The sequence below is a fragment of the Cololabis saira genome, chromosome 3, assembly GCF_033807715.1.
Source record: "Cololabis saira isolate AMF1-May2022 chromosome 3, fColSai1.1, whole genome shotgun sequence".
In the NCBI taxonomy this organism is placed as follows: Eukaryota; Metazoa; Chordata; class Actinopteri; order Beloniformes; family Belonidae; genus Cololabis; species Cololabis saira.
This window is the reverse complement of record NC_084589.1, coordinates 32,339,065-32,363,389: the sequence shown is the minus strand read 5'-3', so window position 1 is coordinate 32,363,389 and position 24,325 is coordinate 32,339,065. Positions and strand designations below refer to the sequence as shown.

Here is a 24,325-nt window from a genome sequence, read left to right as displayed (position 1 = left end):
TCCATGGTGCAAAGTTTGCGCCGCAAACCGTAAGACGCGCAACACCTCATTTAAATACTGCTGTTTGCACCTGTTATCAATTGCGCACGCAATCTTAGTTGATCACCCGCAAAACACACAACAACAGCACGTGCAAACTTTTTCAGTGCACACGCAATTTAGTACTCTTTATTTAGGATCTTAGTAAATCGGGCCCTTAGTGTACTGCTCCTCACCAAGGGTAGCAATTCCTCTTACAGTGTCAGCTATTTGGGTATCCACAATGTCTCTTGTGTCAATGACTAGAAGATCCTGGCTGTGTTCTAGAAAGGGATTCTATTCTATAGCATCTATTCTGGATGCTAGAAATAAAATCACTACACATCATCATAGTTAATAATAACAGATAGTAAAAAGTTATAGAACATTTTGGGGCACATGGATACAAATACATATTTATTGCGTTTTTACATTTTTTTTTTACCTTGACCTTAAATAAAATGCTTTTTCTTGAATTCTATTGGTCTCAAAGGTATCACCAGCTGACTGGGCACCCAAAAATCAGTAGGATATGACACCTTAAATGTTCTTCTACTGCGCTTGGTTCCAAAGTTAAGCATTTTTCAATATTCTTGGTGGCCATTTTGAATTTGACCTCTCCAGGGCCTCAGGGGTCAGATCTGACTATGTTCAAGGCAACGGACAGATACACTAGAGGGCTCATTCATTTTGGTTTGGAACGCTTCATCTGACATTATTACTAGAAAACTTAAAACATATACAAATTTTTTCATAAATCCTGCCTCAATCCTGCCTCATGCTCCTTTAAAATGAGGTTACAACAGTAATCAAAGCAGTTTTTTAGTTAGAATATAATACAGTTGGTTTATTTACCCGTCTGCTAACATTAATTTGATTAATGTCTTTTTGGTTCCTAACAAAAGTTTACACTCTTTAAATTATGAAAGGTTCCTTTTACACTGGAACGCTCCTTCATACCTGCTGATGATATTTTATAGATGTTTTTTATCCCACAACTATTCAGACAGGGACATGTGGGGCCGAGGATGAGGCCAGGCATTTTTTTTTTTTTTAAACATCAAACTACAGAACCATTTGAAATGGTTTATAGGAGTAGTCCCCAAACTTTTTTGGTCTTGTGACTCTCAGCAAGATGACATCTGCAGTTTTGCATCTCAAAAGGCTGGATGTGACATCTCCAAGGGCATGTTCATGCTCCAACACCAACCATGAATATTTGATCCTCCAGCGAACAGGCTATAAATTAAACATTCAAAATGACTGATTACTTAAGAGGGCAACAGTCAGGACTTTAAGCAGTCTTGTTTGAACAAGCCTTAATCTATCTTTTACAGCTTTTAAACACAATCAAGTTATTTGATGCTGTTAATATATATCCAGTAATTCATCAATAAAATGTCGTCATGCATTCTGACTTTTTGGCTGTGTTGTTTTGGCTCCTGCATTATTTTTGGTATCACAGTAGCTTATTGTGGCTTTTGTTTTCTCACTGCAAACCTGTCTTACCTGTTTGCCTCATTTTTTTCCCTTCCTCCTCGTGTCTTGCACTCTGTGACTCGTCCTCCTCCTTGCTTTGACTTGCCATGACTAGCCCCAGGAACAGTTTCTCAATGTTAATGTTTGACAAGCAGGAAGAAGGGCCTCGGTCTTCATATCGCTCAGTCAGACAGCACAACCGCACTCTTTCAGTTCTCCTTCTCCCCTGGACTTTCTTTGTTTCACCGTGAAGGATTTACACAGTCGATCTTGGGCAGGAGGAGGTATAAAAAAAAAGATCATGGGTGAGTCGTCATTACCAGGCTGATGGTGTTTCTTGGATATGTTGATCATCCATTGAATTCATTCTTTCATTTCTTTTTCTTGGAATTGTGACAAAACTTTAACCACAAGGAACAGCTGATGAGTGATGGCAGGAGTGTTTGTGTCAGACTGATCTGATCTGAAAGGTTTTTAGACAGTTGCCTACCGATCTTTTAGTCTGGCATGCAATTGAAGTTACGTATAATGCTTTGCATAGTGAGTCTAGATATATATTTATTTATTCTTACTAAGTATTCACACATGTATTTTCAGTAATTCAGAGCTCTTGGAGACCTCTATTGAGAGCTCCAGCTGGCTTTTCTTTTTTTTTTTTTTTTTTTTCAACTTTTTTGAAGTTTGATGCCTGTATGCAGTACTCGAGTTGTAAAAAAAAAATCAGGGGGGATGGTGGATTTTATCATATGGGGACAGATAATTTGTGCTGATTACAAATAATATAATATATTACAAATAATAGCAGTGACCAAAACACCTGCAGAAATACTGCAGGAATGACATAGCAGCAGTTAAATGCAGCCTTCTGTAAGCTTTAAATATCCACTGGGCTTACATCAAATACATCAAAACACAACAATAAAAAACAGTTTTCTGAACTTATCAATATGACTCTGTCCTTCACAGGATAAGTAAAATGGATCACTGCAAAAACTCAAAATCTTAACAAGAATATTTGTCTTATTTCTAGTTAAAAAAAATCTCATTACTCATAAAACAAGACTCATCACTGGAAAAAACAACAATTTTCACCTGTTTCAAGTAGATTTTCACTTAAAATATGTAGAAAAATCTGCCAATGGAACAATATTTTTTGCTTGTAATAAGAAGATACATTTTGTCCCACTGGCAGATTTTTCTACTTATTTCAAGAGAAAATTTACTTGAAACAGGTGAAAATTGTCAAATAAGATATTTTTCTGGTGTTATTTTTCTGGTGATGACTCTAAATGTTGAAATAGCAGTAAAACCACATTCATTGATGAAATTTCATAAGGGATGGAAAGGGGGGATGTCAGTTTTACAAGGGGGATGATTTTGACCGTTTTTATTTCAGGGGGGGATGCCGTCCCCCCTCATCCCCCCTCAACTTGAGTACTGCCTGTATGGTTGTCAGTGCAGCAGGAAAAGATGCTTTTAGGGCATGTAAGGGAGGATATAAGGAGGTTCTCTCAGTCCAAGTCCTTATCTTTCAGTTTAGCTTCCACTATTAAGAGGTTTGACTTGGTTTTTAAAGTGTCAGGACGCATCACTGGTGAGGCTGCAGCGTTTGTGCAAAGAAGTGAATTTTCTGCCCTATTTGTGGATGTGCTGCAGAGGTGCTGGTGCTGATCGACTTTGAGGGCAACATGAGCGACGAGCTCACAGTGAAGATGGGAGATGTGGTCAAAAACGTCACCAAGGCCAGCGAGGAGGGATGGCTGCAGGGGGACCTGCAGGGGAAAAGAGGCATCTTCCCTGCTAACTTTGTCAAGGTCCACCAGCAGTATGATTTAGTTTGCTGACTGTGGATTGTGGTTTTACACATGTGTGTTAATATGTCTTATTTGTGTTTTTTATCCTAGGAGGTGCCAGTGTATTTGATTGGAGGCAACATGCGGGAACCTCGAAGCTTGAGAAAAGGTACAATGCTACATTTAAATGTTAGATCTTTGGGATTTTTGGGAATCAAACTTTTCTTGTTTTTGACATTGAAATATTAGCCACATTTTGCCACTGTCGACCAATTTAAAGGGGACCTATTATGGCATTTAATGTATATTTTAAACAGGCCTTGAATGTCTTAAAAACAATCTAAAGCTGTTTTTTTCTACATAAAACAGAAATTCAGCCTGTGGGCCATGTCTCTAGTTTTACCGCTTCTAACCTCTTCTCTGTGAGTGATCCTGATGGGAGGGGAGGTTATTATAATGAGGCTCTGCCCTGATTGGCTGCTTGAATGACGTGTAGCAGGGGAGGGAACAAAGCCTCTCCGGGCTGAAGAGCCGGCTGCGTACACAAAGCGTGTCCGCTCCCTGGCATGGCGACAAAAAATAAATTCCATTGCTTTATTTTTTTGTATTAGACTGTCCTAACTGGCCGCGAGTTTAACGGTTTCAGTGTGGACAGAGAGCGTCCGATGTCACGCAGCTCGACGTGATAGTCGGACGCTCGCATTCAGTTACACGGTGTAAACGGATCTTAAAGCCTGAATTACGGTTCTGCGTTAAAGCGACGCATACCCTACGCCGTAGGCTCTGCGTTGGTGTAACGCGGAACCATAAATCAGCCTTTAGTTAGCTGAAGAGGGATCCGGGTCACCTCGTCTTCACACTAATTCACACAGGAAGATTTAATTTAATTCTAAACAGGTACACCTCAGTTATTTACTGCGATTCCTCATCATTTCATTTCTTATGTTACAAGACAAATGAATCATGTTAACTGTAAAGAAATCACAACACTGTATGTTCACAAATGGCAACTTTATTGTTAAACTTTATTGTTAAAAAAATAAAAGAACATAAGTTGTATATAAATAACATGTATGCACTATTGCTGGCTCAAGGAAGGACCGTGCGTCTTCTGAAGGTGTCGTTGAACAGCTTCAGGTGCTTGGAAGATTTGAAACCATAAACAGAAGAAAAATGTATTACTAATAGAGCTCCGGCTCCTGTTGCTGGGTCCGTACTGTGGGCACTGATCCTTTTATGAGGGTAAGTGTCGATGCAAAAACTGTCCCTCGCTGTGGAAACAGCCACACGATTCACCGCTTCCAAACAATGGCGGACGCTCCAGCCGGCGGAGTTAGATGTGGGCGTGGTTTCAGCAGCGGAGGCCGACCTATGGAAATCTGCTTCCGTCGTGACTCACGATGGGAGCAGATTCTGAACGGCTCGTAGAAGTCACATGACACTGGACGATTCAGCCGGGCGGGGTGTGCAGACCATGGATGTATTATATAACTGGATACAGGATCGAAAATGGCCGCCCATTCATTTCAATGGAGTTTGCTCACCCAGCGCATCCGCCGAAAAAATTTCTGACTTCCTGGTTTACTTCCTGGTACACGGGCCCATAGAGCATGCGCAGTTGAGTCACCTCCCATGATGCTCTGGGGCCTCCCATCATGCCCCGGGGCAATGTGAACGAGCGCTGCGCGCTCTGGACAAGCGCTGCGCGCTCATGAGTCCTTTAGACCGGTAATGATAGATGTACACAATGAAATTAGGGATTTATAGGGCAAATCAACCGATGCTGTTCTCAAAGTCATGGTTATAGACTATACATGGTTCATTTGTGTGTTTTTTTTAATTAAAGATAAAACGAGTCATTTTTATTTAAGATGAGACACCCCAGGTTAATAGGCTAAAATAGGGTAAAAATGTAAATAGCAGGTATCACCATGAAACTTCCCAAGTTTATTACTTACATTAAGACAAATATTTTTTGTATTACAAGTTTTGTCAAGTATTATGTTTAAATATGTCAAATATTATGTTTAAATGTGGTTAATTTGTGGAGTTTTATTTTTTTGAGTAAGGATAAAACGAGTCATCTTTATAAAAACAAACAAACAAAAAAAACACATGGGATTCCCCACAATAACACAAGCTGTCATATGCTATTTATCTATATACCTTTGGGTAAATCTTTTTGTCTATTAATGATCGTGCAGTCCGAATGTTAGGCGTAATTAACTTTGCATTTTCTCTGATTCTTTTACAGCTTCTGGGCTCACATTAAGTGTTATTCCTGCCTGATATCTTATTTTCACAAACCATACACCGTTGGCTACAACGGAAATGTTTAAGTACAAGAATGACAAACCATTATTATTCTTGCTATTAAACATTTCCGTCTGTGATCCCCCTGGTCAGTGACCTGAGCGTCCCACCTGAGCTCTGTGCCATAGCGCGCAGCTCCAGCTCAATGAATGACAGAGGGTCTCCTGCTCAGCTGCTGCTCAACACTGATCAGAGCAGCTCCCCCTCGTTTACTGAGGTTTTATTATAAACCCAATGTCTTTTGTCATGGAGAAAAAAAATTAAGAGACCACAAAAACACACCTTTGAGCCGTGTTTTCCACTTTTCTGAGTGATTATTCCGCCGAACGGCTTAGATTCAGCCATGCTCGTTCCCGAGACACACACGACCGCGCTTTGCGAGTGCACGGACAAAGCCGTGACGTCACGCCCAGAAAGAGACTTTTCTTTGACTTTTCTGGCCGTTATAAAACATTTTTGACGGATATAAAGTCCATGACTTAAAAATATAGAATACAAAGATTAGTAATTGCCGGTGATTACAGCTGGAGGTGTCCTGTGAACAGTTTTAGAGGCTTCTCTTTTACTATTGCGGTCTATGGGAAAAAAGCTTTCTGGGCCCCATGGGATTTTTTGTTGCAGTACCGCGGCTGGCCACTGGAAAAAATCGGCGTGCCTGCTGAGCGCGAGACTGGGGGCCTGGTGCAGACCCTGCAGAATTTCGTGACTTTCCATCTTTTCTGTGTTGGCAGGGTGAGGGGAGACCACTTTATATATGTTAAAACAAGAAAAAAACGTGTTTTTCATAATAGGTCCCCTTTAAAGGTAATCATGTCACATTTGATACAAAGAATAAATATCCCAATGAAAATAATTTGTTTATACTGGAATTTTTTTCAAAATAAACAACGGCATTGCTGTTAAAATCTATTCAAAACTGGTTGGATCTTGTATTGTAACTTTTATAATCTAAAATAAAAACAAAGAAGAGAAACAAAGAAGTGATCAAGTTTCTGCGGTACATGCATTCCCCCAGCGAGGGCGTACAGCCAGATGCTAATATACATTTATTAATACATTTACCACATCCATGCCACACAGAATTCAGCTGTACAATATGGAAACGTATCCGACAAACTGTAACTCTGAGGTGTTAGGTTGTGAGCTTTTTTCCTCTTTCTTGATGAATTTATTTCCTTTGCCTTTGTTTTACAGTAAAGAAAGCAATGCAGACGCGGAAATGCGAGGTGGCCTTTGCCTACAGTCGTCAGAATGAAGATGAGCTGGAGCTGGTGGTCGGAGAGACCGTTGAAATCATCAGAGAGGTACAGACGTGTGATTGTTCACGGATCCAGTGATTGTGTTAGAAGTCAGATAAGCAAAGACTGACTCAAAGACTTTATCTGCCAGAAAACTACAATGAGTTACTGACTGGAAGACCAAGCTTGTGCCAGAACGAACTCTCTGCAGAGGCATGAGGAAAAATACTTAACTACTGTTTACTGTAGCTGCCCAGGAAAAAAACCTGCCAGTTCCTGAAGCCAAAAGCCTAAATTAAATTCAAATCAGGGTGTGGGGGAACGTTGGCTCTGCCAAGCCTCATTGGTATTTATTTTTTGGTTTTTCTTCATATTAGGGGCCAAGCTTCTTCTCCAGACCTAATCCAGTTTTACTTAAATACATAATTGACCTAATTCTGTTTTCTCACACTTTTTTTTCCTTTAACATGACAGATTGAAGAGGGATGGTTGATGGGGTTGAAAAATGGCAAAGTGGGAGCATTTCCCTCAAATTTTGTCAATGAAATTTTTGTCTCCCCCAAAGGTTTGTGTTTAGTTCATTTTAAATCAGCTGTTCTTCCCTTTTTCCACACGCTCAAGGCTCACTTTGATCACTTGCTTCCAACAGATGCAAAGCACAGCGAGGCCAAGATGAGACCAAAACTGTCCCATGCCGTGTTCAGTAAGGGGGTACGTCGTTTGGCCATGAACTTCATCCAAACCTGAATGACGTGTCTTCTGTCTGACTTTAATGTTGCTTTCACTCCCACAAAGCTGTCCCAGAGAGCCAGCGTGAGGAACAAAGCCAAGAACAGTAAGTTTGCACATCTCTGAACTCTTTGCTCATATCACAGACAGACGGCATTCCATCACTGAAAACACTTTCTATTTTAGAAGCAGCAAGACGGGTTTGTTTACTGTTTATGTCGACAGTCAGTGTGTGAGCGGCGGTAGTTATTGTTCTTAAATCTGTACGGCTAAGGTGTGGTCAGATATGAATATGAAGATATGAGTTTTGGCTCAGAAAGAAGCAGTGTCAGGGTTAAAGGTTTGTAGCTTATCTCCAGTTACAATACCTGGGAATATGGCGGGTCCAGATGACATCATTAATCATTAGTGAATCCTCCTATTCCAATCACACGTGCAGTGTAACAGTTCCTGTTAAGTCAGTAAAAATGTCCTGTGTTTGATCACCTCAGCTGTGGAGTGCTGCCAAGTCATGTTTGACTATAAGCCCAAAGCAGAGGATGAGTTGGAACTGAACAAAGGAGACGTTGTCGTGATACTGAACAAGGTTTGAGCATCCTTTTGTGACATGATTTTTCACGTGCTTTTCTAACGTGTCATGCAGGTTTTTATTTTTTAATAGACATCCATTGACAGTAGGGCTGCATTGTAGCGTACTGCTCAACCGGACAAACCAGTTGTGTTCCTTTCAAGGAAAAAAAATGTGCCTCCGTTCACAAGATGTGTTAGCACAACTTTAGGATGTACTAACACGTAGATGTCACGCATAAGCTTAAGGACTCTTTGTTCCAAGTGTTTCTAAATTAAACACACAAAACAAGATGGAAATTAGTTGAAAAAAAAGAAACATACAGAATTTGGTGAATGTTTGTAGATGCATCGTACCACAGGTGCTTTCTATTGTCCATATCAGCTCTGTTTAGACAACATACGCTGCACCAGTTTGCACCACAGCACTGGAACTGCAGCCGCAAGAAATAAGACGACATTTAGGGAGATCATCAGCTTGAGAGAATGTGGCTCCATGAATTCGGCCTCTTTGCATTCAAACTTTCATGGTATGAACATGAGCAATTTCTCTGAAAGGATGATAATAAGGAAGCCATGTTACGCCTGACCTTTCTGCAACCTTTTCACTCAGCAATTTCACATCCCAGAGGACGGAGATATGTTGCAGCCTCTAATGTGACGCTTTAATCTCCATCTGAAGGAAACAGAAGATGATGGCTGGTGGGAGGGCGAGCTAAACGGTTGCCGCGGCTTCTTTCCTGACAACTTTGTCATGGTGATACCACAGATGGAAAGCGAGCAAGTGAGTGAACTAAAAAATGTCTGGGACTGAACCTTGTTGGGCTTGAGTTTGCACATCCGAGAGGACTTTGAGCATCCTGCTGCACCGCCATGAAACCGTGGGCATGCTTCACAGTAAATAACATCAACTTTTACTTTATAATCATTTAGAAATATTTTTGAAAATTAAAAATGATAATATTTTCTGTTGATTTCCAACTGGCTTGTGATGCTAACAAAAGTCTGCAGTTAGTATTCCATTATGACTCAGGCTTGTATTTCAGCGTCTTCTGTTTGGGAGTTACCCACTGAGAATTTCCCACAGTGGAAAGATTGCGTAGAGTAAAGTTGCCTTTAAAGCACAAGGGGATACACTCGCCAGCCTGCTTAAGTTGTTATTCTCCTCCTCTAGTCTGGCAGCACAAACCAACCGCCTGCACGCAGCAACAGCAACAAAGTCTCAGGTAAGAGAACATCATGTGTTTCGTATCAATAGAACGCAGCAGCAGCAGCAGCAGCAGCAGATCAGGTTGGACTGCTGGAGTCTTAGAGACTTGCCTCCAACTCATGCATGTGCTGACAATTTGGACTGTTAATGCAGATGTGTTAATGGGCAGCATGATTTGTTTATTTATTTGTTAGTCTTTTCAATGGCCTTCCTGTGGAACAGCCGAAACAACCTCAAACTCATACTTGGCTTTACTTTTTAAAATAGCTACATTTTTTACATTTCTTTTGTCTTTCTCCATTGTCTTCTGTGTTCTGGTGAGTAAAAGACAGGTTGAAACAGTATCATACCGGAGCATGAGCCAAAGAATTCAGCAGACACATATAACAAGCTAAGACGTAACAGATATCCATCATTTCACCAGAGAGAAGACTGTTTGCACTAAATGTGCAGACACCACAGGCACATAAGAGTTTCCGGAGCATGCATACTTTTTCCATAGAAGTTAACATGGAGAACCAACCAGCCTCTTCCTTTAGATTACCCATAACCTATGTAATGGTGTTGGTGTCACGGTTTCTGTTTAGTTCAAACAGAGATATCACAAGGTATTCATCTAATCACCATGCGGGAGGAAGTTGGACGTGCACACGTTCCCTGATCTGCAGCACGTGCTGAACATACTCAACTGAACCAGGACTGCAGTCTCTCAATGATTCATCATCAAAATAACAAAACCTTTGCAACATTGGTCCCGTTCAAATTCTTACAACATTCATTTTTAAATACAGTATTAAACAATCCTTAAAAATAATGAATGAAATGCTGTGTTTTACCCAAGTAAAGCTACAACAAAAGCGAATGTTTCCAACATATTTACATATGAAAAGGCTAGAAAGATGGTACAATTTCAAATTTTTTTAATCCTTATGTACTCTGTTTTATTGTGTGTTTTCAAATATGCACAGCAATGCACTTTGAAACACCAAGATGCAAAAAAACCTACTTTCGGCGTCTCACAGAGCAGGATGTGGGATGTTTAATCTCATGGGTGCCGTCTGTAGCAGCGGGCAACATCAACAAAAACTTTTCTCTAAAAGCTTTCACACTCTCAAGTTCTCTTCTTGGTGGCAAAGTCAAAATGAGCCTAGCTTGAACCTACCAGGGAGAGGAAAAGCTCATGCCGTATGTAGTGTCGACCCAGATTTTTATCTACATTGAACCGATCCGTTATCTGTTTTCTTAATGTCATAATTTGCAGTGCGGCATCACAAGAATTTCACAGGATGTCTCAGACTGTAGTGAGATGGGGGGGGTTAACTGGTCATGTGACACACTTCAGAAGTCTTGGAGGAAACAAAGGGGGGTTGTGGGGAGGGAGAGAGCACTCTGTCACAGAGATTTTTCACAACCAGCGAGGAACAGCACTTGAGCCACGGCTGGGTTTGCTAGAGAGGGAGTGTTGCACAATGCTCTGAGCACTCAAGGTAGGATTCTCCGTTATTCATCTCAGCTGACTGTTCTGAGGGTAACACAACCTAGTTTTCCCTTTGGTTTGGGGACAGCAGTGATACCTGTTACGATGATACTGATATTAATTTATTAAGTCTGTAATCAGGTTCTTCAATCTCATCTGCCTCAAGTAAACAGTTAACTTTCATGAATTCTAGTGATAACAAAGGACTTTCATAGGTTTTATTCTTCTCCACTATATCAAAACCATGACTCTTTTTCTTTCCAGTTGCGTTATGGTGCCATTTAAAAATAAAAATAGCTAAAATATCACAGGATAACGACCATATAAAAATGTCACCTAAAAGGAAAAATATCCCCTTAGTTCACAAGCTGAAATAATTTCCAGATGTTTCTATGACATGTCTCAATTCCCACAGAGACACATTACAACAGTTGCCATTTCTCTTTACAGCTCATTTCAGGTGGTTTGACTCTTTTGTGTGTAGAATGCAAAGATAAAGTTGGATGCAGTTTATATTCAGTAACCATTGGAGCAGGTAATATACTTGAAGCAGCAACATAAACTCGTCTGGAAGCTCACACTTGCACATTCATTACATAACTCACAATACAACACAGATATGCAACCTTCACACAAAATATCACTTTTTAAATCTTTTTTTTATTATTTGATTAAAATCCTAAACTAAAAAAGGGGTAAAAAAGAATGATGTGCCAAGTGCCCCCGTACTTCAATGACTTGTAGATCCACTTTTAGCAGCTTTAACTTGTAGTCGTTGCTTCCTGTATGACTTTATCAGTCTCTAACATCACTGGTTCATTCTTCTTTGCAACATTGTTTCAGTTCTTTGACGTTCTTGTGCATTTACTTTGTACGGCTGTCTTAAGGCCCTGCCATAGCATTTAAATCAGATTGAGCTCCAGACGTTAGTTAGACTATTCTAAAACCTTGGTGGTTTTTATTTTATTTTTGTTCCAGCCTTTCTGACCTAGATTTGCTAAATACAGAGTACATTCAGAGTGAGTTCACAGCACACCAGCTTTAATGTAGACAGGATATAGTGTTGTATACTCTGTATAACGTAGATAAACAGCAAGCCAAACTTGTGTTCACTAGCCAGGATCTGAGCGAATGGCTCCTTTTTTAGTCTCCTTGAGACAGCTTACGATTTAACAATATGGCTTGAAAAGGTTGAGTGAAACTGAAATACATAATGCAGAAGAGCAAAAAATATATACATTAGTTTGGTATTGGTAAAAATAAATCCATCAGGAAATGGCGCCAAAATAATACATTCAACTTAACCAAAAGTCACAGGATTATCAACAGTTATATCGATCCATTGGTGCGCTAAGTGGTTTGTTAATACACATGAATAGCGCGGCCCTGATATGCTAAATCGTTACAAAAAGCTAGCGGGATGCGTGGGCAAAGTCTATTTCCTGGCAATAAACATGCACTGAAAGACGATCTCTAACAGAGTTTATAAATATTAGTTAGTTATTTTTATTGCATTAGCTATTAAACACTAATTAAACTTACAGCATTGCTTTCAGAGGTTTGGGCAAGATATTAGACACAGGAGCAACTGGGACATGAGAAGACAGGGTTATATTAAAAAACGTTCTCTCTGTAAAGATGGAGTTGTGTTAATACGACACAACTCGAATGTACGGTACTCAATACGCCTGAAAACGTTGTAAAAAACATGCCGGGCCTGTTAGTGCTGCTGTGATTATATGATGGATACAAGTGAAAACAGCCGGCAAAACATTGGGTATTCACACTTACGCAGAAATCTGTAAACAGATAACTGCGAGTGACATGCATGATGCAAGTTTCTCAAAAGTTGCGTGAGCATAGTTAAAACGGACGAATTATTATGATTTTTTTTTAACCTTTTATCAAACACATTTTACTGAGGGCAGAACACAGGACGTCATAGTCAACTCAATGCACAGTTACTGTGGCTGCTAGACAACCCCACATATCATCATCCCTCCACCACCATGCTTGACTGAGGCCTTGAGTTGTTTCTGGGGAAATGCTGCATTTTATTCCCTTCAAACCTGTTGCTGAGCATTGGTGAACAATCTTGCTTACTGCCTTACTTTAAATTGTTTATGTGCAGTAACAATTCCTTCTCTAAGACAATTGCTTTTGCACTGCAGTTCCCTCCTGGCGTGCACAAAGCATTATTACGGATTAGAAAATGACCAAAATAGATTCTTTTATAGAGGTCTGCATGTGTTGAGGATCAGTTTACAAAGGGGCTGATCGTTGATGCCCTCCCTATGGCGTCATATGGCGTTAAATAGGGGATACTTTGTATTACCTCAGTTATTTTTTTTCCCCGTTTTTTTTCACGGTATTGCACGCTGAATAAAGTTGTTTGTTATTGCCCATCTGACATTGTAATTGTATTTGCATATACTAAGACCCACTATGATCAGATGACATGTATTAGGTTTACACACACACACAACTAATAATAAAAAGAGGGCATATATAATTTTATCATTGACTGTAAATGGTGATATAGATGAGGAGACACAATAATTCTACTCTGAACAAGCCTGTGATGAAACAAACGCCTCAAATCTGAATGTTTAACTGAATAAGATATTTTCAAGCCCAAGCGGCCCCAAAGTGACGGGTGTTTTACTTTAATTTAAAAGGTTTTGAGACAGTCATCACCTCAGCATATGTTCTCAAGACAAGTGTACGTTGCTCTCATACTCCACATCATGCACAAATCCTCGTCACCCTCTCCAAATAAAAGACTGAACTGTAAGTGAGGCTGTTTGGAGCAATGTCAGAAGAGAATATCTCTGATGAAATAGTTGGTATAACCCCATAAAGCATACTATAACCTCCTTAGCGCTGTTCAAAAGACTGATACGTGCACATTGAGAGGATCTTCAAAGCAACCGCTTACAAAAGAACGTGCTCAGTTGAAGAATCAATGTCAGTGCGGAGCTTCACTGCTTTGCTTTATGTTGTACGTGTTATGACACCCACTTTCAGCTTTTGGTCCTTTCTTTCTTGTTATTTCAGTAAACACAGAAGCTTCGATGATGGAGAAAGGTGGTCCAACGAAGACAAAAGGTACAGATGGATCTGTATTTTCTTTATTTTTATTATACTTATTTGTGCTCATTCCTCGTAACAATGTTTTTGAGCAATATCTTTTTGTTTTACAGATGACAAACAAGAGCCTAAAGATCTGAGAAGCAACCCTCCAACCAAAGTCAAGTTGCCAATCATTAATAAGCCCAGTCCACCTCCAGTCAAAGATAAACCTAACCGGATTTTACCAAAGTGAGTGACCCCCCCCCCCAAAAAAAAACCTCCAAAAGAATCTCCATTGTTTTCACTCATTACTAATCTCAGCGCAAAACCGCTAGAGAGGCCTGGTGGGATGAATAGATTGAAGAAATGTCAGGAACACCTTCTTTCCTTTGGTATGGTACCAGAAACCGAGCCTTTAAATGTTAAAGGTTTTGGTCGGCGCCACTTGTTGTCATGGCACCCTTAAAGAAGAATGCCAGGATGCCTGACATTTAGTAGCCAGTGGAAACTCTGGGATGAGTCAGATCAGACCGAAACAGATGAAAGCAGCCCATTTCCTGTTTCCTGAGCAAAGTACACACAAACAGTCACACACACTGAAACAAGAAGGCAAGCATCCCTCTCTCAACGAGGTTCCTGCTTTTAAAATGATGTGCAGTCAGGAGGTCCTCTTTCATTGCCTTTAATGATTCCTTTAATGTTTATATATGTTAATCAGCTGAGATCCGTACACACGTAAAAATCGGAAATTGAATAAAACCAAGTTAAAGCTCATAAAAGTGGAGCTGCTGCACTCTGCTGCACCTGCACCCATTCAAGTTCAGACAAGCGGAAAACCACATTTAAACACTGTTTTCCTTTTGAAAATGTGAAGTAAGGACCATGCACCGTGCACCAGATTTCGTTTTTCAAATCAGCAGTTTTAATGAACTGATGTTCCCTACTTCTGTTTACATCTAAACCCTGACCATTTAAACCTTGTGTCAATCTTAAATTCTGCAGAACCAATGGCCATGCAGCAGCTGCCTTTTCACCAAAACAGCCAGAGGAGAAGGAGGCAGATCAATTCGATGGGCTGGATGTGCAGAGTGAAAAGCTGAGTCATCCCACAGCAAACAGAGCCAAGCCTCCACAGAGGAGACCACCTTCAGCCCTGCCTGCAGCAGCACAAGTGACTACTTTAGATTCATTACTTTATTTGGGAAATGCCATCTTTTTTTCCTGCAGTAATACTGAAGTGAAAAATGTCATATTTTAGTTTCAAATAACAGCCTGGGTAGTGTTACCTCATATATGCATGGACAAAAGGGCTTTTATAGGGACCCCACACAATTCCTCCAGTAAGACAGGAAAACATATTACACAATGTGAGCTGTGTTTTAACGAGACACAAGTTATTAACAATGATCCAGCATTAATGAAGTGAATCTCAGACTGCAACAAGTTCAAGCTTGATATATATCTGTGTTATGAAGTCAGTCTGACAAATGAAGGAATTATTTCCCTCAGGTGTAATTTGGGTTTGGACTTGTTGCTCAAAAGATAAAAGGATAATGAAAGTTTGTAAGGCATGTTTTGAGGAAGGATTGCCATAAAAGCCTGTTCCTCTTTTGCAGCCTGAGAATGAGACAGACCAGACAGAACCAGAGCCGTCACCAAAAAAGCCCCAAACAGACAAACTGTCGGGCTTGCAAAAGGTTTGTGGATGTTTGTTTCAAGTTTCAATGTGTCAAGTGTGATAATGCAATCAGGCTAGACTGACTTTAGGCCTGATTTAGAAAAGAAGATTTGTCCATGTACAGTAAGGGTAGGGTTGCTATTTTAACACTCAGCCTTTGCACTTGTTGCACGCTTGCAGGTTTGCTATGCTCTTTCTGCAAAATGCAAGCCTGCTCTCAGGTATCCGCTGTTTGCACAAACATCTTCTGTTCAAACGCGGCATCTTTTTCTATTGTCAAGCTCTCAAGTTGTTCACATTTCTTCACAAACCTCTTCATAAAATATCAACATATCATAAAACCAAGTGGCTGGGGTCCACCAACTGGTCTGACTCTTAATTGAATGTAATTTCCCTGGTCTTAGTGCATGTTGGATTTATTTTTTTCCTCTCGAAGCTGTGTGGTTAACACAGTGCTTAAACCTCCTGTGTTTACCTTCACATTTCCGTTTGGCCGTGCATTTTGTCCCTCCAAGTTGTTTCCATCACAACCACAAGCGCGCCCGTCTAGCTCAACGGGATGAGCAGGCGACTTGCGTACAGCGAACGCGGGTTCGATTCCAGTTGCGGCATATTTTGCACCCACTTCCTACGAGTCTGTCTTTCACTGCACTTATCAAATAAAGTTGCAAGAGCCGCATGACACCGGCCAAAGAGCCGCATGCGGCTTGCGAGCCGCGGGTTGGCCAAGTGCGCCTTTACGTCTGTACGGCAAGCTTTGAGCATTAAAACACCTTAATCAACAAATCCAACCTGTAGACTTTGGGGAGATCGGGGGGAGTTACTGACTGATGGGGAATCTGGGAAGAACAGTACCGGTACGCGCCGCACACAGTAAATCATTTCCGGTACGCTGATGGGTACAATTTAGAAGTGCCGGTACTGCGTACCGCTCTGTACCGGCCCACTGGGTTAACATCACAACATACAACATATTTACAATTCCAAAAGAAGGGCAAGTGGGAGGTACGTAAAGTACATCAAAGACTTGAAATGGGAAAGAGAATGAAGACAGCTAAAGCAAGAATACCAACCTGTAAAATATGCTCTCAAACAGTAAGAAAGAAATATTCATCTTCACCCCTGTGCATGATTTATTGTCTATTTAAGGTGGAAGAAGTATTTGCCTCTTGCATGCCCGCTGGTCTCTACCATCCACCAAGCTTGCTACTGCTCCTTAAATCTAACCACCCCCCAGCACATTCCTGCATGCTACTGATCTGAGGATTGGAGCGGTTTGGTTACGTTAATCATCCCAAGTATCTCTACGTATGCCTGATAAGTTGGTATCAATGAGATCAGAGCCTCGACGCCAAATGCCTCAAGTGTTGTATTTTAATAAAGCAACCGCGGCCTTCATTGCAGAAGTTGACGGAAATATTATTGATCAGTACCGTATCTGGGGGATTGTTTTCAGTTCTTGGGAAGAGTCCTTTGAACAATGGAGCCATTTGTTTAGACAGTTTTAATTTTGATGCATCTGCACAGACCCGGTTCTTTGATAGGTGCTGACAGTTGAACTATCAGTGAACTGATTGCAGTGACTTCTTTCACCTCAAATACAAGACACACAACTTTTCAGTTATAATTCAGCAGATTTGTTTCTCTGAATGCCTCCCTCATTGAAATGACAATCACCTGGGACTGTGCCTGAACATAGTTACTTTACTCAGCTTACATAATCACTGTACTTTCAGATCGAAACACGTTGGCTACCTGGTGAGCAGAACCGTTTTAAACATGCAAACAGAGGAAACATGAGAGTAGGAAGGGGTTAAACTGAAGCACAGGAAATCCAATCTGTGAAAGAACAAAGGCTGGCACAAGATGTCAATCTGACAATAAGAAATCATGTTCTCAAAAAGAACAACTACAGCAAGGGCATATACAGTACCTGCACGTTAGAAATGATTTCAGAGGGTCCAAGTCTGAAACTTCCTCTGTCAGCAGCCTGTTCTGATTTGCAGGGTTCTGTGACATCACAGACCCATATTAGTGTACCACGATCCAGCTATAAATATCTACATATCCACTCAGAAGCTTCCAAGGTGAGGTCCATTTGCTTCTGATGTAGGTTGCACAAAGTTGTTATGTTGTTTTCAAAAAAGGCCCACCTCACAGAAGACGGTGGTTGGGGAGATAGCAGTTGTTTTGAACAGATGCCAAGACGTGATAAAGAAAAAGGAGCTGTTGCAGTGCATCGCTTCCTTTTTTTTTTTTTTAAATGAAGGATGTCAATGTATTTTACCTTTTGTTGACTAACTAATTGTCATCAAGCGCAGCTTTATTGTTTTTCCATCTTAAAAACAGACCTAATTCATTGCAGGACAAAGAAATGGTCCTGCAAGCACCCGCCAAGCCAGAGCATCCAGCCAGGACGCCGCCTCCGCTCCGACCTAAAGTGTCTGTGGGCAACAGAACTGTGAACAGTAAACAAGAGGCGACGGTGGAAGGCCTGCAGGCTGAGATCAGAGAGCTGAGGATGGCTCTGGAGCTGCTTCAAACACGACACGAGTACGTACTACTCTTTTGTAGTTTTGTAGCTTTAACCCTAAGAAGCAGCTTCAGCTGTGGAAAATAAGCTGCTGTGTTTTTTTTTCTTATTTTACATTGCATATATTTGGAACATTTGAGTTTGTCTGTTTGTGTGTGAACATTTTAGCCCTCGGAAAGACACTTAACTGCAAAATACCAAACATACAGTTGCAACCAGAAGTTTACAATACAGCTTTGAAAAAGTCATATAAAGTTTTATTTGTTTATTTATTTTTCCACATCTGACAGCAAAGTTGAGGAAACTTCCCCTGTTTTTAGGTCGGTGAGGGTTTGCTTTTTTTTTGGTTGTAAAGTTTCAGTTTGCACAGAAAGATTTTAACTTATTTTTTGAATGACTTTCCTCAAAGTCAGACGTTATCACACACTTGGTTTATATGTGGCACGTTTGCCCTGAAACTGTTTAAACAAGCTGACAGATTCGTGGTCCTTTTTGTTCAAGTGTGCCTTTTCAGCGACTCCTAAAAACCAACTGCACAGCTGAGGACAGGACTTTCTGATGACTCCTCCAATACCTGCACTTTATTTTCCTGAGGTTAAGGTCCTTTTTCATTTGGAAAACCAAACGAAGCCCAAGCTTTAACTTTCTTGGCTAATGCCTTGAGACGTGACTTGAATACATCCAGGTTATTTTCTCTCCTCCATGATGGTCTCTTTTGTGAAGTGGACATTTCCCTTCTGCAGCAACACAGCCCACAAACTGATGCTGCCACCCTCGTACTCGGTGTTTGGAGGCTGCAAGCTTCCGTCATTTCTCAAAATAAATGAATAAAATAATGATCATTATGGCCAAACAGTTGAGTTTTAGTCCCATCAAAATCGTTTCCCCGTGTGATCGGCAAACTCTAATACAGTATGTTTGTTAATGGAGCGTTGGCATCCCCTTGCTGATTGGCCTTTTAGCTCATGTTGCTTCAGAATTGATTTTAGTGTGCATGATACTATTCAGTGCTTTAGTGAGCATCTCTGAGATTTTTTGCTGTTCTGGGTTCATTTGCACATGTTGCACCAAAGCCCACTGGTGTGTGGAACAGAGAGGTCGTCTCATTCCTGAGCGATATAAAAACTGCCTGCTCCCATGGTGTTTATACTTGTGTGTTTTTGTCTGAACAGATGAACATGGGACTTTTCAGGCTTCTAGGAACTGAACTAAAAAAAAAATGTATGTCTTATTCATTTCTTTTTGTATATCATATCATGAAATGAGGCCTTTGAATTTGAAAACGTGCTTGAAAATACATCCAGATGTGCTGCTTCAGTTACCTCAAATTATTTCATTTCAAAAGTTTCCAATGCCCAACCATCTATAACATCTGTAATCTGTAATTCTGTTAGATGGTGTACATTAACCTTTGACCTGAAGAAAGGCTTTAAACAAATCTTGCTCTCATTTCATATTTTGACATTTTTTGATGAAGCAATAAATAAATAATGGCAGCAGTTCCTGATTCTCTAGAGCGGTGTTTTTCATAAAAACGTAGGTTTAAAAAAAAGAGGAATCCTATTGTTCTAAAACCGTAAAGGCTTCCTCAGCTTTGCTGTCAAACCTCTGGTCGCAATTATATATGATCCATTGACATTAAAGAAAATGGCTCATTCTGTGAACATATAATCACTTTGACATAAAAATGCAGCAGGCGTGCTCTGCAGACATGACCTCAGGAACGTTGAGTTGTAGAAACAAGAAGGCTTGACTTATTTAAGCCACTCAAATCTGACATCTCAACCACAGACTCATCTCAGGGCGTTCTGTTTCTGCTGCAAATGACAAGTCCAAATGTCAGCGCTGAAAACAGACCTGTCACTCATTTCACGTGACAGGCTTGGGACAGCGTAGTCAGGCCGTTCAGACATGCCCATGTCAACGAGCTCCTCTTTTTGTTTTTGTCTCTTCCGATAAGTCAAGACATACAGGAAGTGAAAGAAGCGCTGAAGGAGGAAAGAAGCAGACGACTGACTCTGCAGGTCAGTGAGGCATGACTTACTGAGTGGCTTTTTGCTGCATATCCAACCAAAAAAGAAACGCATATATACATACATATACAGAAGTTGTGGTTCTCAAAACAAATGTGAATATGTGCTATGAATATTTGTTTACAAAAACAGTTGTCCTCTATTTCAGGAGAAAGTGGACAGCTTGCGGACGAAGCCTTAATCTCAACACGGACTGGGACAGAACTGCTCGTCTGTGCTACAGTGCTCAGGCACAGATTCAAGTTTTACTGGTGACGAGAGGAAGACGAGGGGGAGGAAATGCTTCACCTGAAGACATACAAGTGAGGCCCATGTCAGACAGTAAAACTGGAAAAAAGCTCCACCTGCAATGGACTGGAGAGACCTCAAAAAGACTTTCCCCTGACATGCTGTTGAATGAGCCTGTTCGAATGCTGGAAAGGACCAGACTCAGTCCTGAGTGGGTTTTCTTGGTAGAAAATTCATGTCCTACACTGTTCTATCTCTGCTGTCACATTTTTTTTATTGTTGGTTTCATATTTTTAACTGATCAGCAGAATCTGTAATATCTGTGGATGTACATAAAAGAAAATATTTGTGATGTATTTTGCAAAAAGAAAGTTATTTTAAAGAGACATTCCTACCTGGATGTTAATAAAGGAAACTACTGTCAAAAAACTCTGATGGAGGTGAGTTTAAGGCAGTTATAAGGAAACTTGTTTTCCCTGGGATTGCTTTTGTTTATTTATTTTTTAAGATAATTATATATTCGATCAAAGATGCTATTAAATCTCAAACCTGAGTGGTAAATTAAAAGGAAGTGAGTTTTGTTCTTCTTCAGAGATTATAAGGATGCACAATAACTGCTAACGTAGACTATTCAGGCTGCTAAAGTGCAGATAATGTTTTGTCTCTAACCGTTTGTTTATTCTCAGGTTTTATAGTAAATTAAATAAAACAAATAAATAATCCTGCAAGGCAAGAATCATTTTTGACTTTTCAACTATTCAGCTAGGAAAAGAGCCAGTCTTCTTCTGAATAGCTTTTGTTATCGCTCTGTTTATGAGCAATCCAAGCTGCAACTACAGACCCCAAAAGGGTTTTCTAAAAGGTGTTCTGCTCTCTCTAGACATAAATCATACATTTGCAGTTTCTCATCAAAACTGCAGGTGACGGAGCCGAGCCATTATCCAGTCATTTTTGAGGCCTTGGTATGTGAAGCAGGCTCTGACGTGCAGAAAGATCACGACTTTATTGACAGCTCTGGACTTCTCCCTGCTTGACTGCTTGAAAGATGCTATCCATCAATTAGATAAGAGGTTTAAAAGATTATTTTGAGCTAATCTTAAACCTGAGAAGGGTTTATCTGACTCATACATGATGACAGCAGTGCCGCCCTGCAGGCAGCTGACGTGCAGCACCGTCCATCAGTCCTTCCAGCCACATGTCCGTTACATAAAACTGTAAAATATGTTTTGAGGCTCAGTCTTCATGCTTCATTTTTAGTGGTGGTCTCGTTCCCTGACATTTTGACACCTTATACCTCTTATACGTCTGTATTCTCCTTTAAAATGGTGGCATTGAAGGATAAAGGCTTCCTGTGAGCATCATATTTTATTTTATTTTTTTCTTATAACGTTTGCATTTTCATTTTCACTTTTTCCCTCTAAATGCTTTATGTGATCCTGTGAACTATTTAAAACAAACAAACAATTCTTATTCTGCAGTTCAGTCATTTATAAGTGTATTTAATCTTCCTGAAGACTGCAGTTTTTAATATTTGATTCTTCAAATTTAGCCAAATATATATAGTGTGGTCCATTTAGTCTTCACAGTTGTGCCCGCCCAAATGAGCCATGTGCATCACGTTAGGACATATCCACCTTCATTGCATCAATACATTTGGCAAACAATGACTAAATCTGTCAATGATTCCAAGAATAAATGTATTATATATATAATGTACTAAAATATACAAGAAATCATCAAATTAGAAGATTAATCTCATTCATCTGTGTATGTATGTAATTCTGAATGTATCCACTGGATGGCACTGTGCAATAACTTCTGCAGAAAAAGAAGTGAAAAACTTTGCAGCGAATGCAGGACTGATGGAAGTGACCTGGCAAAGCTTATCTCTCAGTAACAAAGTTATTTTTGAGCAGGAGAAGAAGAGCAACTCTGTTGATATTTAATATTCATGTAAAGTTCTCATGTTAATGGATATTGCCTTTGGACGAGAGTAACTCAGAGGTGTGATGACATGAACTTTGAGCCATTTGGAGTTTGGTGTCATTCTTGCAGTAAAGTAGGAAAGGCAACTCGTGTCACCCAGCAAAATTGACTCACTCTGAAAACCCAGAACACAGTGACTCATGCCTTTGGATGCAGAAAGCGTGGGAATTGAATAACATTTTTTGCACTCATCATCGTCGCGTCTAGAGCCTTTGAAAAATAAAACAAAAACATGATTGACTCTATTTAAACCCTGTCATCCCTACAACATGGTGTAGATATTTGGTTCTGGCTTCTAATGATGGTGATGGTAGCGACGGTCGCATCGTGTTCCTCGTAGTTTTATACAGTTGAACCACATCTGGACGACAGCTGGCGCCCATCGGGGCCTGGGTGCTTCTGAGATGTCCACAGGAACGCACTATTCTCAAATACTCTGCTGAATAATGGTCATTAAGAGCATGTTCCCTCTTGAGACAAGGAATGAAGAAATGAGGGTGGATCTGCACCCAACAGAGGATGAGCTGGTGGTGCAGGAATGTCCATTTTTAAAAGATAGTGAAAGTCAATGCCCTTTCTGTACAGCTCTGCGTGCTCAAGATTATGTAATTCTTTCCACTGACCTCTTCAGGGGTTAATAATTTCAGCAATGACGGGGGTTACTATTTTACCGCAGGGACAGTAATATATCATAATAAACAGCTTACAAATATTTAACTTACTCTGAACAAATGTAATTCTGTCAGTCCCAGGCGATGAAAGCTCAACACAGTGAGCTGTAACACTGATGGAATTTTAAACAACTGAGATGAGTCTGTAGGGAGAACCGAAAACTGAGTGTCGAAACGTTTTGGAGCTCAAATGTCATAAAAAAAATTTTTTTTGTAAAAAAGGTTATCCGAGCAGATATTAGAGAAAAATGAAAGTGTGTGAACAGTGCACCTCTGTCAGAAAGATCAACTCATCAAATCAAATTTGCATCCGTCCAAATTTTCATCATGTAAAATCAATTTGAATTTTTTGCTCTGAGGAAAAACTATGTCGATTTCCTCCACTATTGCTTAAGAATTTCTGCATGCCTCCGCTATCGCGCAGCGCTCAGCAGAAGCAGAAACAGAAGCCTGCACCAACTCTCACATTTCCACTCTCACCCATGTTGCATGGCAACATGGTATCAGATATACATGCGATCCAGGAGCACATATGGTGACACAATTTCAATCTGAAGATTGGCAACTGGATTTCTGCGTCCAGAGAACCCTGACCAAAATAAATCAGATACAAGTCATAGGGATGGGCGGTATGGACTAAAAAATGTATCACGATAATTTCTGGCATTTATCCCGATAACGATAAAAATGACGATAAAAAAATACCATCTTTCTTTCTTTCTTTCTTTCTTTCTTTCTTTCTTTCTTTCTTTCTTTCTTTCTTTCTTTCTTTCTTTCTTTCTTTCTTTCTTTCTTTCTTTCTTTCTTTCTTTCTTTCTTTCTTTCTTTCTTTCTGTCTCATTTCCTTCCTTCCTTCCTTCCTTCACGTACGTTGTGTGTCGATTTAACACAGAACCATAAATCAGCTTTACACAAAAACGTCATCAACGGGAATTTATCGTTTTTACCGCGAGATGACAAATTCTTACCGTGGGGAATTTCTTTGACGGTTTATCGTGAACGGTAAAATATCGCCCATTCCTAACAAGTCATATCAATGGAAGACAAGTATTACTTCAGCCAGATAGTGTGTCACTTCAACATGTCTCATTAGAATACAAAACATGCTAAACACAATTTTGGTGTATAACACTACAACTATAAAACAGCTTAATAGACTCCACTACAGTATGTCAAAGCCACTGAAGCACCACATGGGAGGTTTCTCCAAGGCCTCAGTGGACGCTTTGCAGAGCGAAAACAAACCTGACCCCCCCGTCTGATTGTGCTCTGAGGACGACTCCAGAAAGCATTGCTTCCA

General features: G+C 40.3%; 1 protein-coding gene across 1 annotated transcript; it reads left to right on the top strand.

Moving 5' to 3' along the window:
• The first annotated feature begins 1,594 nt into the window (after window positions 1–1,594).
• sh3d21 (SH3 domain containing 21) lies at window positions 1,595–20,935 on the top strand. The gene is made up of 17 exons (XM_061717264.1): window positions 1,595–1,802; window positions 3,154–3,311; window positions 3,402–3,459; window positions 6,798–6,907; window positions 7,316–7,406; window positions 7,491–7,552; window positions 7,637–7,676; window positions 8,062–8,156; window positions 8,820–8,921; window positions 9,312–9,363; window positions 13,882–13,932; window positions 14,028–14,145; window positions 14,899–15,067; window positions 15,513–15,593; window positions 17,940–18,127; window positions 20,068–20,131; window positions 20,289–20,935. Exons 1-17 carry the CDS (start codon window positions 1,799–1,801, stop codon window positions 20,319–20,321), a joined length of 1,476 nt encoding a protein of 491 aa, XP_061573248.1. The 5' UTR covers window positions 1,595–1,798; the 3' UTR covers window positions 20,322–20,935.
• Window positions 20,936–24,325: the final 3,390 nt, after the last annotated feature.